Below are 23,572 nucleotides of genomic sequence, written 5' to 3' on the forward strand. Positions count from 1 at the left end.
TCGCTTGCCGTTGAGGGAAACTACGTTGGGACAAATGAATTAAATACTCAACGGCTCAATGGGCAGCACGTCATGTGGTTGTTGGAACAAAAGATGCGAGATCCCATTAATTATTCTTTTGCAAGGAAATGAGTGAGTTCGATCTCTAACTGGTGGAGGAAGATAAGAGAAGAAATATAAGAAAAAGGATTACGGAAGGATGGTATTTTTCTAGTATAAATTCAAATTTCACTCACTACTGCGATATCCATGTGGAGGGCATGAAGAAGTTTCTTCTAGGAGGCATTAGTGGATTATGTTATGTGGGCCCTGAGAGTTGCCGAGATGTCCAACTAAGTGTAGAAGAAGACTGACTCTTTTGCCTAGCTTATGAATTATCTTACAGAATTAGTTTACATGAATATAAAAGATATATTATAATTTTAACTTAATTTTATATACTTTAAACTTAAGCACTTAGATCCCATTAAAACTATGTGACAATTGATAGATTTTTTAATCCAGAAATCAACAATACAGGAGGCTAACCATTTTGAACACACTACTCATCATTAAATAGAGAAGACCTCCAAGATTTCATATCAGCAGTTAAAGCTATTCCAATTCCAAGAGCTCAGACTTGGATCATGGGAGCTGAAGCTGTGTGATGTAAAAATGCATCGTTGTGAGAGCGTTCCGTCTTATAGCGAAGCTAGATGCATGTAGAGGCACGTAATAGTTCGTTAAATAATAAACTGGTATGTAATCAAACTAATAAAGATAGAAATATTTTTAGTTATTTAGCGAGTTGCTAAATAACTAAACTACCCCTTCCTGGCCTCCTATCTTCCATAATCAAATCAGACTATATTTATGTGTGAGTAATGAAGTCTTTTCACATCTCCCTTAATGGTCGACTCACAATTATAATTTGATTTAGATTATAGAGTTTAAGAGCTCCAAGGAGGTCTCTATAATTAGAGCTCAAAGGTTTTAAATATAAAGCTAAGAGCCCGGTGCACTCTAATGCATCGGACTCTATATTTATTATTTAATTAATATAATATATATATATATATATATTATATTTTAAATTATTTAATAAGTCTTTTTAATATTATTATTTTTTTAATAAAATATACGGTTAGAAAATTATAATTTATATCTTTCTAATAAGACTAATATTCAATAGTTTCAGAAATAATTTTAAATTACTATTTTTTAAATTAAAAACATAGAAATTATATTACATGAAATAAAAATAAAATATTTAAAATAAATTAAATAATTTAATATTAGACTCATTTTAAAGATTTCGATGAGAGCATTCTAATGGTATTATTTTTATTAAAAAGTAATTAGCAAAATTAATTATATAATTAGTTTAATAATTAGATTATTTAATAAATGATACAGACAGATTTTAAAATTTTAGATTAAACTTTTGTAAGGAAAAATTAGTATTTCTAAAGGTTAAATAGTATTAGAGCTCGGCTTCAAATTTTTAGATGGGGCTCCAAATTTTCTAACCATATATATTTTATTAAAAAATAATAATATTAAAAGGACTTATTAAGTGATTTAATATATATTATATTAATTAAATAATAAATATTATATTAATTATAGGGTTTCTCTTTTAATGGATGAAACATTTAATTCTTGAGAGTAAAAATAGCCCGTAAAGAATATGCATAAAATGCACAAAATAACACACAGGAATTTTACTCCATAAAAGGATAAATAGTTTATGTTGTGATAGAGATTAATTTTTGGCCCAAAATTATCAAATGAAAAATGGACTGAAATTATACGGTCAAAAGTTCGCTAAAGGAAAAGCTACAACGAGTTCTCTGTCATGTACTACACGGCAACTGTTATAGTAGAAGTTCGCTTTACCCGTAAGTCGTCGCAGACTTCATAAAGGACTCCGTCCTTTCTCCGTGTAATATGAGGTAGACAATTCCTTTCCATGGTCGTCGTCTTTGTCGTGTGCTATTCGGCAACTCGTATACGAGAAGTTCACATGATGATGCAGTCGTTGCAGACTTCATAAAGGAGCTCGCCTTTTCTCCGTATATTATTAGGTAGTGCTTTCCTTTCCGTGGTTCCGGGAGAAGACAAAGCAGAGAGGCGCCTTTGGTTTTCCATGGCCAGAGCATTCCAGCTTCTGCCTTCTGTTCCGAGCACTGCTCACTCCCTTATACGCTTTGGCGCGGCGAAATCCGTCTCTCGTTCGCTGCTTCCTCTCTCTCGTGCTCGAATTCCCCAAGTTCGCCTCCAATCCAGTGAGCTTTTCCTTTCACATTCCCCTCCCTCTGAGTTCTTAGATCTGCGTTTCTTGTGTTTTGTCGTATTGACCCAGTAAATTTGGAATGTGCCCATCTCGTCATTTTTTCCTTTTTTGTTTGTAGTAGTAGAAAGGGCTTTGGTAATTCTCTGAGGAAAAAGAACAAACAGTTTATGGGCTGTCCTTTAATTGTTATCTTTTAAGGAAAAATTACTTTTTGTAACTACATTGGTCTGACTTTGAAATATGATAAGCTATGCGGTTTAGTAATCGGAATGCTGATTCTTTTCTTTTTCCCTTTTACCTGGGAATAGTTGTATTATTAATTTTCTTCATATTTCAATGTCGATTATCGGTTTAATTATTACTTTTAATTTAATATGTATGCTTCGTTCAGTTTACTATGTTGAGCTGCTCGTAAACTACAATCGGCAAGTTCTTGCAATAATTGCGAGGTCCAACACATCTGATTTCACCTATTTTATGCACTTTCATGAGTCCCTTCTTACTTCATTTCAGACTTATCCGGCACAGAGGCTACGACCGGGAGACCTTTGGAACGGTCTGAAATCATCTTCTTAGGCACGGGAACTAGTGAAGGGATTCCTCGAGTGAGCTGCCTTACCAATCAGTTAAAGACATGCACGGCAAGTTGGTTGAATCTCTTTTTCATGTCGTGCAACTAGTTTTCATCTGCAGTTGTCAAAGCTACTCTTTTTACTCATCTGAAGGAAAACTTTCTTTCCTCTAATTTTCAAGTTTCTAATACAGTGGTACTGATTGGTTTTACAGATTTGCTCTAAAGCAACTGAACCAGGCAATAAAAATAGGAGGCACAACACAAGCATTCTATTACGTTATGCCAGTTCCTTAGGAATTTATAACATTCTTGTTGATGCTGGCAAGTACGCATTACATAACACCACTTCCTCTACTTCATATGCGTGGATGTATATATACTCTCTCCCTGTGTACTAGGAAATAAAAATCATTTGACACATATTACTATATATTCAAACCTCAATTTGTGGTAAGAACTAAGAAGCATCTGAAATTCTGAATAATCATAGTTATGTTGATCAGTCTGTACTAGATCGAATTGCAGATGATTCCTTACTGCAATTGAGAATCTGTACACTGTTCATGTATACCTACTTTTTCCCTAACGTAATTCCCTCTTTATATAAAAATGCTCACTTAAGGAACTTGAAATTGTGTGATATTTGGTGCTAAAATTATGGAATCATTATCGTGCATGAATTCTTCTGTCAGTAGATATGGAAGTCCACTTTCTTTTACTTTGCTTAAGTATATTTGTATTGTTCCTCTATTGGAATCATCTTCAAGCAAAATGATTGCATTATATTGGGTTTACTTGAGTATTCAATATCTAGAGGATCTATGATAGTCTCTACTTAAAGTAGGTGTTGCATGCCATCATTCAGTTTATTCCTCTTTAACCACCTGCAATCTTGACATTGACCCTAGATTTCTGTCATTTGGTTATATAATACAGAACTAGTATTTGATAATTGTATACACTATAGAAGTGTAGATATTTTATGAGTTTAACTTTGGTACACAGACAGCATAAATAGTGGCAAATAACACCCGTTTAGCTGTGCTTACTCTTAAAGATTTCCCTTTAGTTGATCTTCCAGCCAAGGAAAAACTCATGTTTAATGTATGTTATTTCTTGTACTACATTTCACAGATTTTTCTACCATAGTGCGCTCCAATGGTTTCCTACTTTTGGGTAAGAGTTCATCATATTTTTTTAATGTTCCACATATAAAGTGTATTAAGTTGTTTCTTTAATTTTCTTCAATTTTAATGAAGCTCCCCAGTTTAGTGAATTTTGCATTTTAAGTTTTAGTTAATGCTGCATCTTATCCAGATAATGTCTTTAGGGATCAGTTTGTGCTCATTTTAATCTTATCTTGATCCTATCAGTCTTAGTTCAGATTGAAGGATCAGATATCTGTTTATGCCTATTAGTTCATCTAATTGAGTGGTCTTCTTACCATCTTCTGTTGTAAATAATTTAATTTTTGTCAGGTTGAGAACAATTGATGCTGTCATTATTACCCATTCTCATGCAGATGCAATTGGGGGTATGTGATCAGCAAGGAATTCTTAATTATATATATATATTCTACTTTCTAATACTTTTGATGCAAGTTTGTTTCATGCATAGTAAGCACTTGTTTGGCGACTTTACTGTGGAGCTATTTTTACAGATATCACAGACTCACAGTATTTGTCTGGAAAGATCTTGCTTTTTATCAATGTTAGTTTAATATCTGAAAACTTTTGGTCTAGCAATATCAGCATCCACCTTCACCGTTTTGCATCTACCTTCTCACTCTTCCTTCTATTGCTATGGTAGTAAAAAACTCAAAGCTTTCATGAGAAAATAACTACAAGTCTACAACACATAATAGCATTTATTTCTACTTTTCTAGCTGTTTCATAGTTCAGTTTTTTAGAAATCATCAAATACCTTTTCTTTTTTTCCTGAGTAATACATCGCTATATCACTGGCACCCTTCTTATATGAAGTTGACTCAATTAAATATATGCTACTATGGTGCGTTTTACTTTCCTTTTCTTCAAGTATGCTAGCTATTGCTTACTGCTCTAACATGATGTATCAGGACTAGAGATTTAACTTCTCTGAGATTGTATTGGTTCTAATGTAAATCATACTTCCTCTTTAATGTTGAGCTTTTGAAGGTGCATGCATGTTTAGGAGACGCACAAAAGCATCAGAGGGATGTCAGAGAGCATTGTTTTTTTTTTCTTTCTAATTGATTTGAGTAATGATGGACCACTACTGATGCAGGTCTTGATGATCTTCGTGACTGGACAAACAATGTCCAACCATACATCCCAATTTATGTGACAGCACGTGATTTTGAGGTTTGATACTACCTTTTGTTCACATCTATTCCCATCAATATCATATTATTCATTGAACTATTGCATGAGAATACACCTTTTTTACCGAAAGTTTCTGATAAGCTCCTTCATTATGATTTCTTGCTGCCGTACTAATTATGCGAAATTAGTATTCAACTATTCATATCTTTCTCAATTCATTCAATTCTCAGTTGTTGACTTTTACAGGAAATGTTGTAACTGATATTGATCTGGAGAAGTGATTATCACTTATCAGCCTTGACTCCCATTCCCGGATTTATTATATTATGCTCTAGTGTGTCTTCACTTCAAGTTTTTCTATTTTAAATTTATACTGCTTCAACTCTATGTAATTCCTATTTTCATTCTTGAGTCATGTTCTTCTGCTTATAGTTATAGAAAAATAGAAATGCATGTGGAACATCCACTCAGATATTGGTGGTCAGTTATTCAGCTCTTTACCTTCTATGAACACAACATGCAAGTGATATAGTTTATATGAGGTTACACGTTAAATCTTTTTCTTGTTATGATGAGGATACCCTCGCATACTTTCATTTTTCTTGTTCTTCTAAGTTTTTATGCAACTTTTAGCTTACGTTGTATTTTTGGTCCATTTCAGGTGATGAAGAAGACTCATTACTATTTAGTTGATACAAGTGTAGTTGTGCCTGGTGCTGCTGTTTCAGAGTTGCAATTTAATATAATAAATGAGGAGCCATTCATTGTTCAGAATCTTAAGGTTGGTAAGCTCAAGTAAGCGTTGTTACCAACAGTTGATCTTTGTGATAGCAGACAATGCCTCTACCAATTTATATTGTTATTTGGTTGCCCTGTTAAGTCTTCAACATGCATTTAAATTAAACTACTCTAATACATTCAGTTAAAACTTACAAGCAGATGCAACCTTTTGTCTTTGCTATTTGCCTAGTAATCTAGTGGTTAAAGAAATTATAAGGACGAGAAAGGAACATGAATGCAAGTGTGATTGAACTTTGGTCTCCAATATAGGCTAAGGGCAAAGTAGGATCATAAGCTGCTTAGCTGAAAAGGTCTAATGAATCATAAATTTTGCTATATATTTTGGCTTCTATGAATTTATTTATTTTAAGTTACTTGTTCATTTGTTTTCTTGCCCTGATGTTATAATTTTCTGGTTCAGGTAATTCCTTTACCTGTTTGGCACGGACATGGTTACCGTTCTCTTGGTTTTCGTTTTGGTGATGTTTGTTATATAAGGTAAAGCATCTTGGTGTATCATGGGTTTGCTATATCACATCTTATCTTGTACTTGTTAATTGTTTTTTGCCATGCAGTGATGTCAGCGATATACCAGAAGAAACTTATGAGCTTCTGAAAAACTGTGAACTTCTTATTCTGGTACCACCTTTATTTAGTTTCAATCGTTGATATTGCATAGAGTATCTGGATCCTCTGCTAGTTATAATGTTAGTACTTCTTGTAAAATTTCGTAGGATGGACTTAGACCAGATCATTCTTCTTCAACACACTTTGGACTACCAAGGGTCAATATCTTACTGTTTCTGACTTATTCTTCCCTGTTAAATTCCTCTCATTGTTGCATATTCTGATTCTCCCTGTACTTAAATCTCAGGCACTAGAGGAAATCCGGAAAATCAAACCAAAGAGAACACTATTCACTGGTATGCTAGTTGCTATTATGCTCCAGAAGGATGATGAATCATGCTTATCTTAACATCATATTGGATATAACCAAGTAGCGAAAATTAGAATCATCAAATTGTTTCTCTAGAGTTTTTATCCAATAACAACATCCTAGAAGTAAAACTTCCTTGGTGAACAATTCTAACTATGCAGTAACAATCACCCACCAATTTGAACAAGGCAATCATGATTTGCACGGATGACATCATTTTGTCCAGTATATCTCTGTCAGTCAAAGCATAAGCTCATCAATTAAGGTGCATCCTAGAGAAGTTCCAGGGTGTATGCTTTAGGGAGCTCATGGCTCGACTTTTTAATGTTTGGGAATTGTTCACTCTGACCGGCTACAATACACGCAGACAAACCTTATTTGTGTGACAATCCTTTTATTGATGCTTCACTATTATAACCTTTTGCTATCAATGCTCTGATATTCTTCCAGTTGTACTGGTTGAACCAGGAGGCTGTTGTCATTCCTTTTGTATGTATTCTTGCTTAAACCATCTATATGATTATCCCGTTATGCAGACGACTGCTGATAGAAAGTGTTTGACTAGGTATGATGCATTTAATGGATCATGACAAAGTAAATGAAGATCTTGCCAAGTTGATGGAAACGGAGGGTCTGGATGCCCAGTTGAGCTACGACGGCCTTCGTGTGCCTATAAACCTCTGAACAATGACATTTTCTGCTGCTTCTCGAAAGGATTCTTTTTCCTGCACAACAATGTCTGCTTAATTGGCAGCACAGAAAAAAAAATAACTGTGTATGCCTTACGGCCAGACTTACGATTGTTTGACCTTCCATGTGGATCAGATGATTACATGTAACCAGCTCAATTTTTGGCTTGCCAGAGCCATTTTGTATAATTCTTTTGGAAAATGAGATTACACGAATGGTCAGCAGATTTATGCCTTTGTACTTTGAACCACGTCTTGTCTCATTTAGGCAACATTTTTTTTAAGATTTGCTATAAAGAAACCTTTCATATTCTTAGTCAATATGATATCTATAGCTGAAAGTGAATTTTTCATTCTGTTCTGCCGCAAGGTTTGCACTTTGTAATGAATTTTCATTGATTGGTTTAAGCTAGAATTGGTGATAATTGACAAGAACTATTGAAAAATATTGCTGACATAAGTGACGGCGTGATTTTGGACAGCTGGGAAAAATAAAATTAGAGATCAATTAATGGCAGAGAGTGATAATGGCAACTTACTTCTCAAGCACATTACATTTTTTAAAACTTAGCAAACCAAACAGCACTGTGGACTCCGCGATTCAAAGATCAAACGCCATCACTTTGGACTAAGACACAACTCTATATCATATAGATGACAACAGAATACTTATGACTGTTCCCAAATCCCCCCATTCCCACTTCACTTCTTTGGTGATTCAAGCAGAACCCCAGCAAGAATAAGTATATCATATCCTTTCCTAACAGACACACAAAGTAATACTAATTGCTCTTCCATCAGTGCCAATCTACACCCCTGCTGCTCTCCCCAGTCTCTCCCTCAGTATCTTCACTCCCATGTATCTGACCAGAAGGAAAAAAACTCATATTAGTATTAGTCCATAGGCTTCCACCAATAGTAATCAAGTTGTAGTATGAATTTATTACCTGCCCATCATCATGACAGTTGCCTGAGGGTTAGTTCCCGGCGAGTTGGTATATGTCGAGCCATCGATTACCCGGAGTCTGGTCACTCCGAGAACCCGGTAGTGGTGGTCGACGACCTTACCAACGTGGCATCCGCCGTGGTAATGCCAGATAGTGATCACGGTGTCCTTGCAGAACTGCTCGACTGATGCAGTGTCATTGGTGTGCTTCGGAATCAGGTTGACATTGGCCTTCACACTCATATTGAGCAGCCTCTCGGCAGAGAAGGCGTCGTCGTTACTCAGGCCGGCGAACTGCCTGGTCTGGACGATCTTCTCGATCGTCCGGATCCCGTAGACGCACCGGTGGAGGTCGTACGGGTGGCTGAAGTAGTTGAAGGTGACGGACGGGTTGTTGTCGACGTCGGTGTCGACGAGGTTGAGGTACCCGGTCGACAGCGGCCCGTCTATCTTTTCGAGGATGAAGCCGCCCTGGAACGCCTCGTGGGGGATGCTCGGCTTATTTCTATCGTACTCGCGGACGGCCTCCAGTGTCCGTAGCTTCGGCGGGACGGTGGAGAGCTGTCCGATCTGTTTACAATTTCAAGCAAACAATTACATTAAATATTGCATCAAAATTAAGGTCGAGTAGAGTTGGGAGTTTAATTTGCTAGATCGTGTAGGTAGTACGTACCTCGGCTGACATGATCCCGTGGTGGCAGTGGATGCTGTCGGACGACTGGCCGAAGCCGCTGCTGGCCTCGATGAACGTGCCGATCTTCGTGATCCCGACGATCTGGATGAGCGACTGCTGGACCGGCTTCTTGGTGGGGATGAAGATGGAATTCATGGGGTTGTCGGACATCCCTTTTCCAACATACTGGTTGTGGAGCACCACTGGAATGTTGAACTTCTTGAGATCCTCCTCGGGTCCAATTCCACTCAGGAGTAGCATCTGGGGGCTACCAAGTGCACCCGCAGACAGTATGATCTCGCTCTTCTCTCTGTGATTCAAGAATACTTCGTGTCGATCACCATTTTCGTCCTTGAATCGGACTCCGATCGCCTTCGGCTGCCGTCCTGCACAAGTGATTGCAAGTAAAATATGAAATTAGTCGATCCAAAACTTTATATGCCTCTAATAATATGGCTAATTATATCTATACCCCCTTAAACTATACATAATTTTTATAAAGAGCACTTGAATTATTTTGTTTGTTTTGGATTTAGTTCCCCTCTTTGGTTAGTCTACCGTTTGTCTTTACGTCACAATTATGTAAAGATACATCTAATGCAAATTAATCGAAATCTTATTCGGAGGGAAACATGTTAATTTTATTTCAATCTAACAATATTAGACCAAAATATCCTAAAAAAACAGTAGTTAGATAATTTTATAACTTCATTTTCTTTTAGTGACCAAATTGATCAGGTAGTATATACTTATTAGGGGCATAGTCAGTTAGATATAAAATTTAGAGGAGAATATTGTAATGAAAAAAGTTTAAGCCGTTTGGTGAAAATCGGATATAGTTCAGGTGTAAATATCATTAACCTTTTAATTAGAAGATGCCAGCTTAGTCACTGAAGTGCCTAATTGTAACTGAAATAACTGTCAGTCAGCAGAAAACAGCAATCCATTTACCTTTTGTGTTGAAAATAATCTTCAGCACAGTGGCATGAAGCAATACTCTGAGGTTCTTAGGGTTCCCGGCTTCAAGGAGGTCGGCGGCGGTGTGGCGGAAGCCCTTCTTGTCGAAGATGGTGCCGCCGACCTTCGTCCCATACTTGTGATCGAAGGTGTATCCGTTGAACGGCGAGACGCCGGCTTCCAGTAGTCCATTCCTCAGTGCAGCTTGCCAAGGTGCAACCTTGGGCCAGTACACAATTCTCTTCTCAACCCAGGGGTATGATTCATTCACTAACTTGCCATCCCAGCCTACTTCTTCTACATAGCTGTGGATCCACAAAGATACAACTAATTTGAATCAGTTGACATCATAATGTTGACGTACGAACTTCTCAAGTGTGGTTGGTGAAACTGTGAGAGCAATAACTCTTCACTGGGAGCAAATAGGTAGCATTGCAGGGGAGGGACCATTTAGGGCTTAGGAGGTGGTTCTGGAAAAGAATTTAAGAAGCCAGCTAGACTGATCAATGGTGGATAAAGACATAGTACTGCAAATTAAAGCAGGATATATGCTATAAGGAAATTTTTCCTAGATCTTCAATAGGTTCTCAGGATATATAATAAGACACTGTCTAAAGAAGAGATCAAGCATCAGCTTCAGAAGAGACAGAGATTGTAATTGGCAAGAAGCAATATCTGGTCCACTTGTAGCCTTTACAAATAAATAAAGTTCACTAGATAACCCATTCTAGCATGGATAACTCCATCTAGTACCCAGAATTATCGCCTATTCTTATATACACTGTTTAACGCATAGACCAATTAAATTATTAAAAACCTCTCACTCCGGTAACATAATTAACAAAAAAATAACAAGATAAAGATACCCCTATAAAGATATGAAAAATATATTACTATTGTTCCTTTTATCTTTCCTTATAAATTGGGTATATAAGTCACAAATCTAGGAAGGAGAATTTAAAAGTTCATAATAATTTGAAAACGGGCTATAGTACAGAGGTTTAAATAAAAAATATTCTAATGATTAATTAAAAAGATGGTCCAACTTTATATACCAAAACGTCTATTTCGAAATAGATGACATAAATATAGAGTAAACAACCTGGCTCTGCTACCATATTAGGTGATCAATCAATCCTAGAACTGTTAGGCAAATGGATGCACTACCTACCATACGTACATATGAAAACAGAACCAAAAAAAAAAAAAGAGAGAAGAAGAAGAAGCCATAAGAAATTAGACCAAACCTTGGACTGGCTCTAGTGTAGAAGCCTGCATTAATGCAAGTCCCACCCCCCAAGACGCGGGCCCTGGCATTGATGACCCCGTCGGTGGAGATGAACGACTGAGATGGGGATTTTGGGGAGGTGTTAGCGAGGGAGATGTGGAAGTTTTGCAGGTAGGAGATGTTGCGGTTCCCGTATGGAGAGCCGCCCCTCTCAAGAACTAGTACTCTATACTTGTGTGAGAGGGTTGCAGCTAAGGGGCACCCGGCTGTGCCCCCGCCAATTATAATGTAGTCGTACTCCTCCTTCCCAGCTCCTGACGAGAAGCTGCTTGCCTCCTTCAGATATGGGTGCTTCGCCTTGCTGCTCCTCATGGACTCCTCCCTTCCTGCAAGACCCAAAAGGTGGAATTTCTCATCAGATGTTGACATCTGAATGCAGTTGCAAGTAAATTTTGAGAAATCGGTCCAAAATCTTGGAACTTATTATTTTCTGAATCAATGCATTCATTCTGAAGATTGGATTGGATTGGATGGAATGGAATGATGAGAAAAATGCAGAAAAAGGACCTTGAGATGGTCTAAATATGCAGAGCAGCAGCAATATCTTGACAAAAAGCTCTCCTTTCCTTGAAGCCATGGAGTGACCCAAGTAAGAAGAAGAACCAGGAGAAGCCTTTCAAAACTCCTTTTTTCCTCCCTGCTCTCTTTCTCCGTCTGTTTGTCTATCTGTCTGTCTGTCTGTCTCTCTCTCTATATTTGTGCCTCTCACTAATTCACTCCCTTGGCTGTGTTAAATATAAATAGAGGAGGCAGAGAGAAGATGGCTCAAAAGCAATACAGCTTCGCTGCATTTAAGAGAGCTAACCCACTCCAGTGAGGGAATTTAATGCACGCATGAATGACTAGTTGGAGGTGGAAATTCCCAAAAACACAAAAACACAGCTGCGCATCCTTCATCAAACCACCAACCATAGCTTCCATTTTGCGTGCAACCCCTCCCCCTCCCCTTCCCCCTCTCTTCCTCCCATTGAGGAGCCTATGGGAATAAGAGGTTCCAAAACATCCATTTCCTCGTAGTGGTGTCATCTCAACTCGGCTGTGATTACTCTCTCTCTCTCTCTCTCTCTCTCTCTCTCTCTCTCTCTCTCTCTCTCTCTCTCTCTGTGCTTTGCCACATGCTTCATTTGATGCCTGCCTCCTTTTAACTGTCTCTAAATTAGCCTACCATTATACTACTATTCCAACTAAAATTTTCTCTTTATGCCGTGATCTTGATCTGTACGTTAGTTCCAATAAACAACTACAGCTAGTCTTGAGCAAATGCCAAGCTCTCTCAAAGAATGCCAAGCTCTCTCAAAGTGACCACTTGTACTAGTCTGGGATTGTCGCTTCAATTAACATTAAATTAGAGCTCTGAGCATACCCAAAGCTAAAAGAATTAACCATAAATACTGGGGATATTTGCATGCCACCACATGCAGTTAACACTTACTTTTGAACAACATCTCCTTTTAAACAGATTTACAAAGCTCAAAATTGTGAATTAGTTCGCATTTAAATGATGCACGGATTGGAGAACAAACGGTCCGACAGCCGATTTCTGAGAACAGAGTATACAAAATCCACACTTTCCCTTTGGCCACCTTGCATCACACTGGAAATGGCAGCCAATGGTTTCATAGTAGTTATGACCATCACATTGGCGTCTCTAAGAATCTAGTTGGTCATCTTAGTGTCTGCATTGTATATAATTATACAACACTACAAATTTGGATCTTTTTATTTTTGTCATCAATTTCCCTCACATCTTTATTGAAGACCCTGAAGGACCAAATTAATACTGGGTGCATGTATGCAGTTTAGTGATGATATTTACTGCTAGAATTTAAAAAAAACAAAAACACTATGGGTATTATGATTTTTGAAGGGTATGTATGCAAATATAAATTTTAGAGATGTGTATAAGCAAACAAGGAACTTATGAGGAGTGTAAATACAAAAAAATATTTGTCCAAATAAATTTAAAAAGAACTTTTTAAACATCACTCTATATTTTCTAATTTTTGCATAATATCTGTGTCTTCGAGGATTTTATAATTTAACCCCTATTTTTTTTCTTCTTAATTATCTATATAACATCGTAAGTTAGTTTAATTCAAATATTTTTAAATAAATAGTATCAACTAAAAGATATTCTTCTCAAAGTTCTTTTAGTAATTTAATCAATAGAGTTACATAGACTATAACCAAGATTAATAACAGATAGTCAAAATAACACGAAGGATACAGAAAATGAGTAAAAAAACATAGGGTGTTATTTAAAAATTTCCTAATAAAAAGATTAGGCCACCAAGGGCGTATTTGTCATTGTGAATAAAACGACTTATGGCGCTATATATTATTCTTTCCCCAGCAAACATCAATTCCTAAACAAGAGAGAATCCTCTATGCATCTCAGAGCAGCAGAGCACATTGCATTGAATTGGGTGCCCTCTTGATGATTTGGTGCTTAAAGTGGCACAATATCATGGATTTTATCTGTTCATCAGCGGTTGGAGGAGGGGGGGGGGGTAAAGTCACAACTAACTTTGCTCAGGATATCAGGAATTTATTGTGATTGCAATACTGGAGGTGGTGAAATGGGATAGTAGATGATCCAATGAAAGTTCCAGCTGGTAGATAGATGGCCACTGTGCACTATTACTTACAAAACCTACTAGCCAGTTTACCTCTGTAGGTCTTTTCATTAAAGAAGGGCAGAAGGCCACTGGACTCAGAGCATGAGTAAGGTGTAAATTTAAGAGGATTGAGGGGTGGTTAATTTGATCCATTTTCTGCAAGCAAATTGAAAGTTTCCCAGGTGCAAATGGCATGCAGGAAGGCCCACAAAGGCACCAAAGGATAACTGCACTCTTCTACTCTATTGCATGTCCGAAAGCGTATAATATACATCTTTAATTCATTACCTAATGTAAACATGCAGTGCAAAAGGGTGTTTTATCGTTCTCTAACTGCTTAAAAATATAAATATCATCATTATCTAACGGTTTAAACTTTTAAAGCACAGTTTATATAGTTATAAGCTTTGAGATTAATTGATTATTTAGCATTACACGAAGTGCTTGCCATGGGTATATGTGCAGTCTTCTTCTAAAATGTTATGGAAGTCATTCACAAGCTATTCTTAGTAGTATAAATTCATTTCATAGGTTGGAATCTTCAAGGGAGTTATGGTGGTCAGGCATAAATTGCTGCCACTCCACCTCAATTCAAGATTAGAGGATTCCTTCTCTCTCTGTGTCTCTCTCTGTCAAAATTTTCATTTGATGTGAACGAGGATGTGGATGGGACCTGGAAGAGGAACTATTGCATGTGGATATTAATGCTAGGGTTATAGTAAATTTCCTTGCAGTATGCAGTTACTGCTATAGTACCATGCATCCTTCCTACATCTCCTTTAGTAATAGAACAAACAAAGAAAATAAATTAGGGGGCATCTTCTCTCTAGTTGAAGGATAAAATAATTTCTAAATAATATTATACTTATAAAAAGAGTTATATATTTTTTGAGTTCAGTTGCAATACTAAGATTAATATCGTGAGAATGTTACCTGTAGTATATTAGTTAATACTAGATTTGATGGTGCTTAACTGCAAACCGTGAATAATAATAAAATCAAACGAACAACTAACACAAGATTTATAAACAAGAGTCTAACTATAATAATTATTTTTTAACTTTTAGTCATTTAGATCTAGCAGTCACCCAATTGGAGGAAATACCAGCAGATAAAGCTTACAGAAGATCTGATCCCCATTAACTACATCTTGTCCAAAAACAGAACTGGGCCTCCATGGATCAAGAGGCTTCATTCAAGTAGCACCAGATAAATTATCGTATTTCCTATTTTACCCTTCTAAAACTACATCAATCTATCCTTTAATAGTTTAATTATTGACTCTGGACCAATGCCGAGACCAAAAGGGCTACCGAATCAAAAGGATACTCGTCTCAGACACCATATGTGGATTTAAAGTTCATATACCAATCATATTCAAATTTTGTATGGAGAAACAATCACCTTAGGTGACAAAATATATCCAAAAAAAAAGTCATAAAAGGATTATTATTATTATTATTATCATTTTAAGTAGGTAGGTTGTTTACATGTTACATCCCCATCTTTCTTAATCTCATTTATCGTTCTTAAAAAAATTTTATGCACGAATTAAACAAGGTCTTAAGTTTTTTAAAAAAAAAATCTTAATAGGAATCCTACCCCTAAGGTCTTGCAATTGTAACATGTTTATGGCTCTTTAGTAATCAAAATGAAAAGGAATGGGCCCTATATATATATATATATATATATTGTGAGGAAATGCTGTGTCCTTTCGAGGACCACAAAATAATCAATGGTTAGGTGTAGGTTAATAAAAAAATCCCACCAACTTTGAAGTCATTAGTTATGATGAATTTATGAGGGTCACAGTATATGTACAATTAGATATATGTAATATTCTATATGAATTGAATTATGGGGTACAAATGTGTCTACTTAGCTTAGAAATGTCATAGTATTAATGTTAATGGCCCCATGCAGAACAGTTGGACATGTCATAGTATGAACCACAGTACCTCGCAAAGGAAGAAAATTAAAATTTATTTATCATCAAGAAAAGTCTATAAGCAAATATAATTAGAACTCATCAATCAATTATTACGGAGATATAAGAGATAGGACAACGGTCCCCCCCCCCAAGTTTGGTTAGAAATAGACCGGACATCGTTAGAATATAGTATCAAACATAAAAGCAACATATATAAGCACTAACCCGTAACCTAGGGCGAAGGAGATAAGATTAAAATTAGACTCTAGAAACAAGTCTCCAACTTAATAGTCATCGATAGTAAAAAATGCATAGGATTGACGGCCAAGGGGTAAAAATCTTCAAACAATATCCTCCACTTCTTAGGAACTAGTTCCTCCAGGAGAAGAAAGGAGAGGCCACACAAATCCCGGTGTAACCTACACCGTTATGGATCTAAACCCATGAGGAGCTCGGGCTAACAGTGCTATACAAGTTGAAAGCCCAATGTTGCGGAAGTTCACATTGCCTACAAGCTTAAAATAATATAGTGGGCTTTTAATGGGCCCGGAAGTGGGAGGCGGTGGCTACCAATATAATAAATTGCAGGGTTGTAAATCGAAAATATGGAAAAGGTAGCGTGTTAGATGTAAATTTCTCCCTATTTTTTTTAAAAATAAAACAACTTGAGATCTCGATGCATTCTCAACGGCAGATCGGCGCCCAAGTTCTTATGTAACGCTCCTCGTGCGAACACCGAAAGAAGCGACCCGCTTTTGTGACCTAAATCGCGTAATCGCTACAGAGTACAGATTCTACTGGGTGGGACCCAATACACAGGTAAATTCTTCGGGTCATGTATTTATACCCGTGGGTTGGATAGTGACCTTTGACGGTCTACTTCGTGCCCCGACTCAGACCTCGGGCCATCCTTTGGTTCCAAAGATATTTCGATCCATCGAGGGATTTAGTTCACCGTTTCGGGGGGAGAGAGAGGGGAGGAGAGCAGGGATTTCGTTGGGAAGGAGAAATTATGGCTTGGAGGCGCGTTATCACGAAGGTACACGATCAATTCCCCAATTTCCTCTTCCTTTTCCTTTTGATGCGATTTCGTATCGGTGGAAGTTTTCAATTGATGAGAAATGGGTGTTCTTTTGAATCTTCTCTGCGCGCATGTGATCAATCGATATGTATGGAAGTCGTTCTATTGTGAGCGATCTAATGGTAATTTGGTTGTAGTCCAAGAGAGCACCATTTTAATTGAAACATTAGGGTTTGTGGCGTCTCACGGTAGTCCGATGTCGTAGTACGAATGAAAGGAAGCACCTTGTTAGTTCGATGAATCTTGATTGATTAGGATTCGAAGAAGCAGAAGAATAGGAGAAATTCCATGTGAATAATAAAAACCTACTTTCAATGTTTATTTCCCAAACATCTAGTATAACTGCTTCATAGCTATTATCATGCTTCGTTGCTTCCTTATGTAATAGATGACCTTGAAGGTCTGAACTCCCTTACGCGCTAGGTTTTGCTTTATGGTTTTATTAGTCATGCCTTTTATCAGTGCTGGAAGGAAACGAACAACTTCATCTTGATACTTTATCTTATAGTATTAGTACTAGAGCCATATTGAAGATGCATTGTAGTGGCACTTTAGATATTTTTGCTTTATGTTACCCCTGATGGATGCTGGTATGTACTATATACTATATACAATCATGTCATCATTTGTTTATTATGAAGAATTCAAGTTCATTTTGTGAAGTATGATTATTTTCATCACTTTCTTAGCTCGATAATGCAACTTCATTTGCTTTATAATAGGTCGTAAAGAACCAATTGGAGCATTCACATTTTTATGGTTTAGGTGGTCGCCCTCGTCTTACAACATTCACCACTGAGGGTGGTGGGGGTATGCACATCTCATTCCCTGATTGCTGCTTTTCTCTGATCTTAGCTTTGAAATATTAATTTTTAAGTTGTGCACTTAACTGGGGTGGCCAAAGTGTTCTAAAGACATGATGTACTTTAAATTTCTGTGTGATGTTAGATTTGGAAATTGTCATTTGAAGATTATTTAAGCATAAGTATCTGGTTATTGGTGGTACTGAGCTTGTATATTTTGTAACATGATTTCCCTTTTGGGTGGTGATGTACTGATGTTTAAAGAGCAGAAAGTACTATCAGACAGAATCCTAAAATGACAAGAGTATCCTATAAAGAGGTGTTAAGAGTTTGAAAGTCTTAAGGGATAGAGTAGCGGTGCATTTTGTCATTTAATTTAAATGAGTTTTAACTGCTCTATCTATAGTGCTTTTGCTCTATAAATATTACCATCCTATCTCTATATGTAAGCTTGCTTTATTTTCTTGGGATCCTAAATTATAATTCAAGCAGGTTTTGATCTATTATCATTAGGTGGTACTACTCGAAGATAATCAAATTAACCATTTTCGATAGAATCCCTATGCAATTCTTTCTTTGCTAAGAAACTATAACCATGTAATCCATATATACTATGATGCATAAGGTGACTTGAGCTCAAGTTCTACACAAGTCTGTATCACATTCTTGGTTTTTGCGTGCTTGGTTAATCTACTGCTCATAGCGGGTTAATTGATGAAATAATTCTTCTTTATTATACTGATTTCTATATGCTTCTGACTATAGGTAAGAGACTTGGAGGTTTCCATGAAAGATACCAGTCAAGCTATGTTGGTAATTTTGCTCGCAGATCAAGGGAGGTGGAGGGATCAAATGACATATCATTGCTGAAGGAGCTTTATAGAAGTGATCCAGAAAGAGTCATAAGACTATTTGAAAGTCAGCCTTCACTACATTCTAATCCTTCTGCACTAGCTGAGTATGTCAAAGCGCTAGTCAAGGTTGACAGACTGGATGAAAGTTCGTTGCTCAAGTCACTGCAAAGAGGTAATAGAAGATATATCTATCTGGTCACAAATACGTCGTCTAGAAAATATCTTGTGTGTTATGATCTTGTTATTTTAAAAGCATAATATTATATTGACCTTATAGGACACTTCAAATAGTCTAGATCATGGCTTAGTTATAAGTTCAATAACCTAATTAATTAGTCATGTGGCCCCGTGACATTTTACCTAATTTCAGACCTTTCTCATAATTCGAGTTACACTCTTTACAAGTTTAGTTTTATTGTAGATTATGGAAGGAATTTTGCTGGCAAATTGAATTGCAGAATCTTGCAGAATATTGTGTTTCCTTTTTCTTGACACCTTGCCACACATATAATTTCTGTGTTTCAATTTATCTGTTGTTGTCTCATATATTTCTGTAAGAATATCAACTGTGTTTGTGTGGTTCTTAAGGTTGTCTAATGATACTCTTTTTTTTTTTTAATCATCCACAAAATATGTATATGTAGTACTTGGTATATAGATTTAATGGCTAGATATGTTTCTCCCTTTCTCAAATATGCTTTAACAGGAATTTAAACTAATTCTTAGGTTCACACAGTTTATGTAGGTAGTAATAGAGTTCTAAATTCCAACAGTGTGCCCAAGCCCAACTTTTAGGAGGATATTGGTCTTGAGGTTATCTTAAGAAGCTACTTACCATGCTAGAACTGCCGTTCACTATATCTTTTTTTCTCCTTGAAATGCTACATTAGATAAGAAAAAGATACAAACAAAATTTCAATATGCATTGGAATGGTTAGTAGTCTACTTTTGATTTACTTCTTTCTCAATTTATTATTTTTGGTTGCTTTTTCATTCTGATATCACTTTTTTGTGATATTATTCTGTACTATAATTCTATAGTGTCCAGTTCTGTTTCATTAATTGTTTTGTTTTACGTTGCACACTTGCACTATGTACACAATTTTGCCAATAGCCAATATGAGGTCTCTGGTCTAAACTGCTCTCAAATGTCATTTTATTCCTACAACATTTAGATTTTAGAGCCATAAATAGAAAACTATTATCAAATGATGTACATAATGTTCCATTTCATGTGTCTCTCTGTCAGTTATATTCATTTCTCTCATTTGGACAGTGGCATCTCTTTGGACTTTTTGATGTTTCTGGTTTACTAATTTTGGTCATCTCCATGTTTCATTATCATATTGTCAATATTTCTGCCTCTTGAGTTTGGGTTATTATGTTCTTTCATAGGGTTATTACTTATTAATCTCATGTACATTTATGATTTGCTCTATGAGACCTGGATGATCATGTTATAAATGTTTATGAAGGCATTGCTAGTTCACCAAGGGAAGAAGAAAGCATTAGTAGTATTCCAGTTTTGAAGAATGTAGGCCAAATGACAAAGGATGGAATTCTTGGTACTGCAAGTGCTCCTATTCACATGGTGACAGCAGAAACCGGTCAATTCAAGGACCAGTTGTGGCGTACCTTCCGTACAATAGCACTTACTTTTCTTCTAATATCAGGAGTTGGAGCCCTAATTGAGGATAGAGGAATTAGTAAAGGTTTGATTTTCATAAGATACGATTATCTACTTTATTGTTGAAACTTGGTTGGTTGAGTTTAATTTTAGTCAACGGAAGATAAATTTCTAGTTGAAATTTTCTACAGGCCTTGGTTTACATGAAGAGGTTCAGCCAAGCATGGATTCTGGAACAAAATTCAGCGATGTAAAAGGTGTTGATGAAGCTAAAGCTGAACTTGAGGAAATTGTGCACTATCTACGTGACCCTAAGGTATAGGGAAACTCATTGGAATATGTCATATTATATTATGAGAGTTTACAAGTTCATATTCATTTCTCAAAAATAAGAGGATTTCATATTCATTTTGACTTACTGCGAGGAAATTTGTTTGCGTCTGTGGCTTCCATGTTTTTGCAAAGTTTCTTAAGGAATTCTATATTTTGTCGCTGGAGGTTCTGGTTATGATTTCTCCTGCTGGTATACAATTATATCGTTAGGTCTTCTTTCGAAGAAAAATAGCCTTCACAGGTTGCTGATTTAGTGACAAGTAATAATCTCACCTCTTTCCTATCTTGTTTTGTCGTCTCATGTCAGTACACTAATATTTAGTAGCTACTGGATTGCAATGTGACAAATATGTGAGAGATTATCATTTGTTTCTATTCTGAAAGTTACATTCTGAGGTGCTAAAGTGACTTTGAGAATCTCTTTCAATCTTTACCAGGTTTCTTATCATCGGTTCATCCTAGAAGAGTGACTTGACCTCCGCTTTATCTATATGTTGTTTATTCTACGTAAAGAGCTTTCTTATGATTATGAGTTATCTGGATTTTGGACTACATGCTTTCCTGAGAGGAATTGAGGGGGTTAGCTGAAGTGGAATTGCATGCTCATCATTTATTCTCTCTAACACATCACTGTAACACCTCTTTATTGATTTAATTTTCTTTTAAGTTTTATTTTTCTCTATGGAACAAATATCCTGTGTTCAGTTAGTTTTTCTTCTCATGTTGAGCTACATTATTTATGTGAAAAATACTTGTATTCACCCAAAATAATAAGTTGTTCTTTTTTGTCTTTCTAGCGTTTCACTCGTCTTGGTGGAAAGCTCCCAAAAGGTGTCTTGCTTGTTGGTCCACCAGGCACGGGAAAGACTATGTTAGCGAGGGCTATTGCAGGAGAAGCAGGTGTTCCTTTCTTCTCATGCAGTGGCAGTGAGTTTGAGGAGATGTTTGTGGGCGTTGGAGCTAGGAGGGTCCGGGACCTCTTCGCGGCAGCAAAAAAGCGATCCCCCTGTATAATTTTTATTGATGAGATTGATGCAATAGGTGGGAGCCGCAATCCGAAGGATCAACAGTATATGAAGATGACACTTAATCAGTTGCTTGTTGAGCTGGATGGCTTTAAGCAGAATGAGGGGATTATTGTCATTGCTGCAACCAATTTCCCTGAATCGCTGGACAAAGCTCTTGTCAGGCCTGGACGGTTTGATCGTCATATTGCTGTTCCTAATCCCGATGTTGAGGGCCGAAGGCAGATCATGGAAGCCCACATGTCAAAGGTAAAGGGCTGATATGTATTGTCCTGAATTTCATATAAATTCATCTAATTTAGGGTGACCAATTCATTTTTTCTTTTTGAGTAAAGGAAACCGTCGAATTAAAAGCTATATCAACATTTTTTAGCAGTTCTTGTACAACTAGACAAAGCACAGGTGGTTAGTATTATTGTGGAAATAAAAGGATCCTAAGGAATATAAATAAAAAATGCATGCTGATTCTGAAGGCAAGCTTGAGCTCTTATAAATACTTGACATTAATGTCGTGCAGGTCTTGAAGGGAGATGATGTAGATTTGATGATCATCGCCAGGGGAACACCTGGTTTTTCTGGAGCAGACCTTGCTAACCTGGTGAATGTTGCTGCTCTTAAGGCAGCTATGGATGGGGCCAAAGCTGTGACCATGGCTGATCTTGAGTATGCCAAGGACAGAATCATGATGGGCAGCGAGCGGAAATCAGCAGTTATCTCAGATGAAAGTAGGAAACTGACTGCTTACCACGAGGGTGGGCATGCCCTTGTAGCCATCCACACTGATGGTGCTCTATCGGTCCACAAGGCTACCATTGTCCCCCGAGGGATGTCCCTTGGCATGGTTGCTCAATTGCCTGACAAGGATGAGACCAGTATTTCACGTAAGCAAATGCTTGCAAGGTTGGATGTTTGCATGGGGGGACGAGTGGCTGAAGAACTTATATTTGGGGAGAACGAGGTGACTTCTGGTGCTTCCTCAGATCTCCAGCAAGCGACATCCCTGGCTAGAGCCATGGTCACAAAGTATGGGATGAGCAAGCAGGTGGGTCTTGTTGCACACAACTATGATGACAATGGAAAGAGCATGAGCACGGAGACGAGGCTACTTATTGAGGAGGAGGTGAAGGACTTCCTCGAGAAGGCATATAATAATGCAAAAACTATTCTGACCACTCACAACAAAGAGCTCCATGCCCTTGCTAATGCCCTTCTAGAGCACGAGACATTGACTGGTGCTCAAATAAAGAAGTTACTGGCACAGCTGAACAATCAGCAGCAGCAGCAACAACTGCAGGTGGTAGAAGCCCCACAAACTGCCCCATCTACGCCATCAACGCCTTCTGCCGCCGCGCAAGCTGCAGCTGCTGCAGCTGCAGCAGCACAAGCAGCAGCATCTGCTGCTGCAGAAGCAGCGGCCAAAGCTAAAGGAGTTGCAGAGCCAGTTGTGGGATCGTAGCAGCTAAGTAGATATTGAGAATTATGTATACTTATCTGAGCTGCAGGTTATTTTACAATTTGAAAGACAGCTAAGAGCTGACAGAGTTGGGAAATTGATATTGAGCTAGTTAGCACTGCAAGCGAGTAAAATCTATTGTATGTAGACATCTATTTATGTTTTACTTGACAATGCAGTAAGGACAATAAGGAATAGACGTTCATGACAGTCATCTTGTTGATCTAGCTTTCAAATTCTGTCTTCTCGTTGTGAGATTCTTCTTGATTTCCAAATAAATTTCAATCAAATGTATCGAATCGATCTTTCTCCTCACAAGGATGTTATATGTGCAGGCATCCTGATAATGTAGTCTTTCTTTTCTCAAAGATGTCTGTTCTCTCTCGGATTTAGTGGTGGTACTCGATGACAGGCGTGAATTTACTC

General features: G+C 37.2%; 3 protein-coding genes across 3 annotated transcripts; 2 read left to right on the forward strand and 1 right to left on the reverse strand.

Moving 5' to 3' along the window:
• The first annotated feature begins 2,053 nt into the window (after nucleotides 1-2,053).
• LOC140779135 (putative hydrolase C777.06c) lies at nucleotides 2,054-7,787 on the forward strand. The gene is made up of 12 exons (XM_073124116.1): nucleotides 2,054-2,267; nucleotides 2,789-2,916; nucleotides 3,062-3,174; nucleotides 3,984-4,025; nucleotides 4,328-4,383; nucleotides 5,115-5,191; nucleotides 5,814-5,933; nucleotides 6,354-6,430; nucleotides 6,508-6,571; nucleotides 6,667-6,717; nucleotides 6,807-6,855; nucleotides 7,435-7,787. The coding sequence occupies exons 1-12, from the start codon at nucleotides 2,129-2,131 to the stop codon at nucleotides 7,551-7,553; spliced, it is 1,035 nt and encodes a 344-aa protein (XP_072980217.1). The 5' UTR covers nucleotides 2,054-2,128; the 3' UTR covers nucleotides 7,554-7,787.
• A 279-nt stretch (nucleotides 7,788-8,066) lies between these two features.
• LOC140776919 (protein HOTHEAD) lies at nucleotides 8,067-12,293 on the reverse strand. Its single transcript, XM_073120760.1, has 6 exons — nucleotides 11,930-12,293; nucleotides 11,382-11,748; nucleotides 10,129-10,439; nucleotides 9,178-9,563; nucleotides 8,506-9,074; nucleotides 8,067-8,421 (listed from the first exon to the last, which is right to left on the reverse strand). Exons 1-6 carry the CDS (start codon nucleotides 11,997-11,999, stop codon nucleotides 8,367-8,369), a joined length of 1,758 nt encoding a protein of 585 aa, XP_072976861.1. The 5' UTR covers nucleotides 12,000-12,293; the 3' UTR covers nucleotides 8,067-8,366.
• Nucleotides 12,294-16,854: 4,561 nt separating this feature from the next.
• On the forward strand, nucleotides 16,855-23,445 carry LOC140777843 (ATP-dependent zinc metalloprotease FTSH 5, mitochondrial-like). The gene is made up of 7 exons (XM_073122229.1): nucleotides 16,855-17,009; nucleotides 17,774-17,861; nucleotides 18,620-18,880; nucleotides 20,184-20,420; nucleotides 20,527-20,651; nucleotides 21,466-21,942; nucleotides 22,211-23,445. The coding sequence occupies exons 1-7, from the start codon at nucleotides 16,983-16,985 to the stop codon at nucleotides 23,147-23,149; spliced, it is 2,154 nt and encodes a 717-aa protein (XP_072978330.1). The 5' UTR covers nucleotides 16,855-16,982; the 3' UTR covers nucleotides 23,150-23,445.
• The last annotated feature ends 127 nt before the right edge of the window (nucleotides 23,446-23,572 follow it).

The sequence above is a fragment of the Typha angustifolia genome, chromosome 15 (genome assembly GCF_048772165.1).
Source record: "Typha angustifolia cultivar Huaian chromosome 15, ASM4877216v1, whole genome shotgun sequence".
Taxonomy (NCBI): domain Eukaryota; kingdom Viridiplantae; phylum Streptophyta; class Magnoliopsida; order Poales; family Typhaceae; genus Typha; species Typha angustifolia.

Excerpts from the sequence above, each read along its gene's own strand:
- LOC140776919 (XM_073120760.1), bottom strand. The coding sequence starts at position 11,999 with ATGGCTTCAAGGAAAGGAGAGCTTTTTGTCAAGATATTGCTGCTGCTC. Across the intron at positions 9,075-9,177 it reads ACGGGATCATGTCAGCCGAG|ATCGGACAGCTCTCCACCGT; the intron begins GTACGTACTACC and ends AATTGTAAACAG. Across the intron at positions 8,422-8,505 it reads ACTGTCATGATGATGGGCAG|ATACATGGGAGTGAAGATAC; the intron begins GTAATAAATTCA and ends CCTTCTGGTCAG.
- LOC140777843 (XM_073122229.1), top strand. The coding sequence starts at position 16,983 with ATGGCTTGGAGGCGCGTTATCACGAAG. Across the intron at positions 20,652-21,465 it reads ACTATCTACGTGACCCTAAG|CGTTTCACTCGTCTTGGTGG; the intron begins GTATAGGGAAAC and ends TTGTCTTTCTAG. Across the intron at positions 21,943-22,210 it reads TGGAAGCCCACATGTCAAAG|GTCTTGAAGGGAGATGATGT; the intron begins GTAAAGGGCTGA and ends AATGTCGTGCAG.
- LOC140779135 (XM_073124116.1), top strand. The coding sequence starts at position 2,129 with ATGGCCAGAGCATTCCAGCTTCTGCCTTCTGTTCCGAGCACTGCTCAC. Across the intron at positions 2,268-2,788 it reads CCAAGTTCGCCTCCAATCCA|ACTTATCCGGCACAGAGGCT; the intron begins GTGAGCTTTTCC and ends ACTTCATTTCAG. Across the intron at positions 3,175-3,983 it reads ATTCTTGTTGATGCTGGCAA|ATTTTTCTACCATAGTGCGC; the intron begins GTACGCATTACA and ends TACATTTCACAG.